This window comes from Nicotiana sylvestris, chromosome 9 (assembly GCF_000393655.2).
Source record: "Nicotiana sylvestris chromosome 9, ASM39365v2, whole genome shotgun sequence".
In the NCBI taxonomy this organism is placed as follows: domain Eukaryota; kingdom Viridiplantae; phylum Streptophyta; class Magnoliopsida; order Solanales; family Solanaceae; genus Nicotiana; species Nicotiana sylvestris.
Genome location: NC_091065.1, coordinates 32,418,000 through 32,420,458, shown reverse-complemented (window position 1 = coordinate 32,420,458; position 2,459 = coordinate 32,418,000). Strand labels below are relative to the sequence as shown.

Genomic DNA, 2,459 nt, shown 5'->3' with positions numbered 1-2,459 from the left:
TTTCTCTCATTGAAGTAGATGACTTTAGGCACTGCATCAATACCTGCAACTTGACAGACTTGGGATTTAAAGGAAGCATATTTACATGGTGGAATGGAAGATCAGAGGAAGACTGTATTTTTAAAAGATTGGACAGATGTTTTGGCAATCATGAATTGCAACAAACCTTTCTTGGATTAGAGGTAACTCACCTGTCCAAAATTGGGTCTGATCATTGCCCAATGCTGCTGAAATGTGATATAGAAACTCCTCCAATTAAGAAGTCATTCAGATTTCTTAACCTTTGGACTAAGCATGAAACCTTCAAAGATTTAGTAAAGGAGAATTGGAATGCTGATTTTAGTGCTAACCCTTTCTGCATTTTTAACTACAAGTTAAAGAAGCTTAAGAAAGCATTATCTACCTGGAGTAGAGCTACATATGGGGATATATTCCAGAAGATTGCAAGCCTTGAGGAGGTGGTCCTGGTTCATGAAAGACAATTTGAAGTCAATCCTACACAGATGAATAGACAAAGATTACAACAGGTCCAAGCTGAAATGATTAAATATCTTGCATTAGAAGAAGAATTCTGGAGACAAAAAGTTGGCATGTTATGGTTCAAAGATGGCGATAGAAACACTAAATTCTTCCATGCTCAAGTTAATGGGAGAAGGAAGAGACTGAAATTATCAAGGATCCAGAATAGCCTTGGTAACTAGATTGAAGAAGATCACTTAATAGCAGAAGAAGCACTAAAGTTCTACAAGGATCAATTTACTGAGAGTGCAGTCCCAAATGATTTCGATATTCTAAATCATGTACCTTCAATGGTAGATAGTGATCAGCATGAAAGATTGATGGCCTTTCCTTCCAATGAAGAATTGAAGAGAGCATTTATGGGGTTGAATGGGGACTCAGCTGGTGGATCGGATGGTTTCACTAGAGCCTTTTACCAAACATGCTGGGAAATTATTGAAGAAGATGTTATCCAAATGGTCAAGGCTTTCTTTTGCGGTCAGCGGTTGCCAAAGAGTGTTACGCACACAAACCTGGTTTTATTACCCAAGAAAAAAGAAGTTATGACCTTTGCAGACATGAGACCAATCAGTCTTAGTAACTTTGTTAACAAGATTTTCTCTAGGGTTATTCATGAGAGGTTGGTTGAATTATTACCAAACATAATCTCAGAGGAACAGGTAGGTTTTGTGAAGGGCAGGAGCATAGTTGAGAACGTACTGTTAACTCAAGAAATCATTACGGATATCAGGTTGAGAACCAAAGCAGGTCCAAACGTTGTGATTAAGCTTGATATGGAAAAAGCTTATGACAGGCTATCATGGCTATTCCTGACCAAAATACTAAGGAAAATGGGATTTCTTGAAGCTTTTATTGGCTTGATCTTTGATTTGATTGGGAACAATTGGTACTCTGTGCTTATAAATGGTCAGCCTAATGGTTTCTTCAAATCATCGAGGGGAGTTAAACAGGGTGACCCTTTGTCACCAACTCTATTTATTCTAGCAGCAGAAGCACTTTCTCGGGGATTGAATTCACTACACACTAACCTGTATTTCTGTGGATTTGGAATGCCAAAATGGAGCCCAAAAATAAATCATCTATCATACACTGATGATACAATCATTTAATGCTCATCTGATGAAACTTCGTTGAGACTTGTCATGGAGGTTCTGCAAGCTTATGAATCATCATCTGGTCAACTGGTGAACAAAACCAAATCAGCCACATACCTGCATCATTTAACGGATAATGAGGTGATTAACAAGGTGGAAAGGATTACAGGTATACGAAGACAATGTTTCCTTATGACCTATCTTGGCTGTCCTATTTTTTATGCAAGAAGAAGGGGAAACTATTACCAGGGATTAATCACCAAGGTTATGGACAAACTTCAGTCATGGAAAGGCAAACTCCTGTCTGTAGGAGGCAGAGCTGTTTTAATCGCAAATGTCCTGCAGAGTATCCCAATTCATATGTTGTCAGCAGTCAATCCTCCAAATTATGTGACCAACAAATTACATAGCATTTTTGCCAAGTTTTTCTGGAGCAGCAATGTCGGAGGCAGCACTAGACATTGGGCGTCTTGGACTAACCTGTGTATGCCTTTTGACGAGGGAGGCATAGGCTTCAGGTCCCTGCATGACGTATCGAAGGCACTGTTCTGCAAATTGTGGTGGAATTTCAGGACTAAGCCCACTTTGTGGAGTGCATATATTTGTCAAAAGTACTGCAAGAAACTAAATGCAGTAATTGTACCTTGGAAACGTGGATCCCGCATGTGGAGAAAAATGCTAGAATGTGTGGACTTGATTGAGCATCAAATCTACTGGAAACTGAGAATGGGATCAGCTCAATTCTGGTTCGATAATTGGACTGAGATGGGAGCCATATATTTTCAGGTGCCTGCAGAGTTTGGTATCGATGAGGATATTCATAATGTCAACGATCTGGTTGAAAAT

The 2,459-nt window shown here is 39.3% G+C and overlaps 1 protein-coding gene and 1 long non-coding RNA gene across 2 annotated transcripts; one reads left to right on the top strand and one right to left on the bottom strand.

The window, feature by feature from the left end:
• The first annotated feature begins 221 nt into the window (after positions 1-221).
• Positions 222-701, top strand: LOC138877403 (uncharacterized). The gene has a single exon (XM_070157011.1). It carries the CDS (start codon positions 222-224, stop codon positions 699-701), a length of 480 nt encoding a protein of 159 aa, XP_070013112.1.
• Positions 702-1,661: 960 nt separating this feature from the next.
• LOC138876834 (uncharacterized) lies at positions 1,662-2,163 on the bottom strand. The gene is made up of 3 exons (XR_011402099.1): positions 2,094-2,163; positions 1,860-1,952; positions 1,662-1,730 (listed from the first exon to the last, which is right to left on the bottom strand). It is a non-coding gene; the product is annotated as an uncharacterized lncRNA (long non-coding RNA).
• Between the last annotated feature and the right edge of the window lie 296 nt (positions 2,164-2,459).

Excerpts from the sequence above, each read along its gene's own strand:
- LOC138877403 (XM_070157011.1), top strand. The coding sequence starts at position 222 with ATGCTGCTGAAATGTGATATAGAAACTCCTCCAATTAAGAAGTCATTC.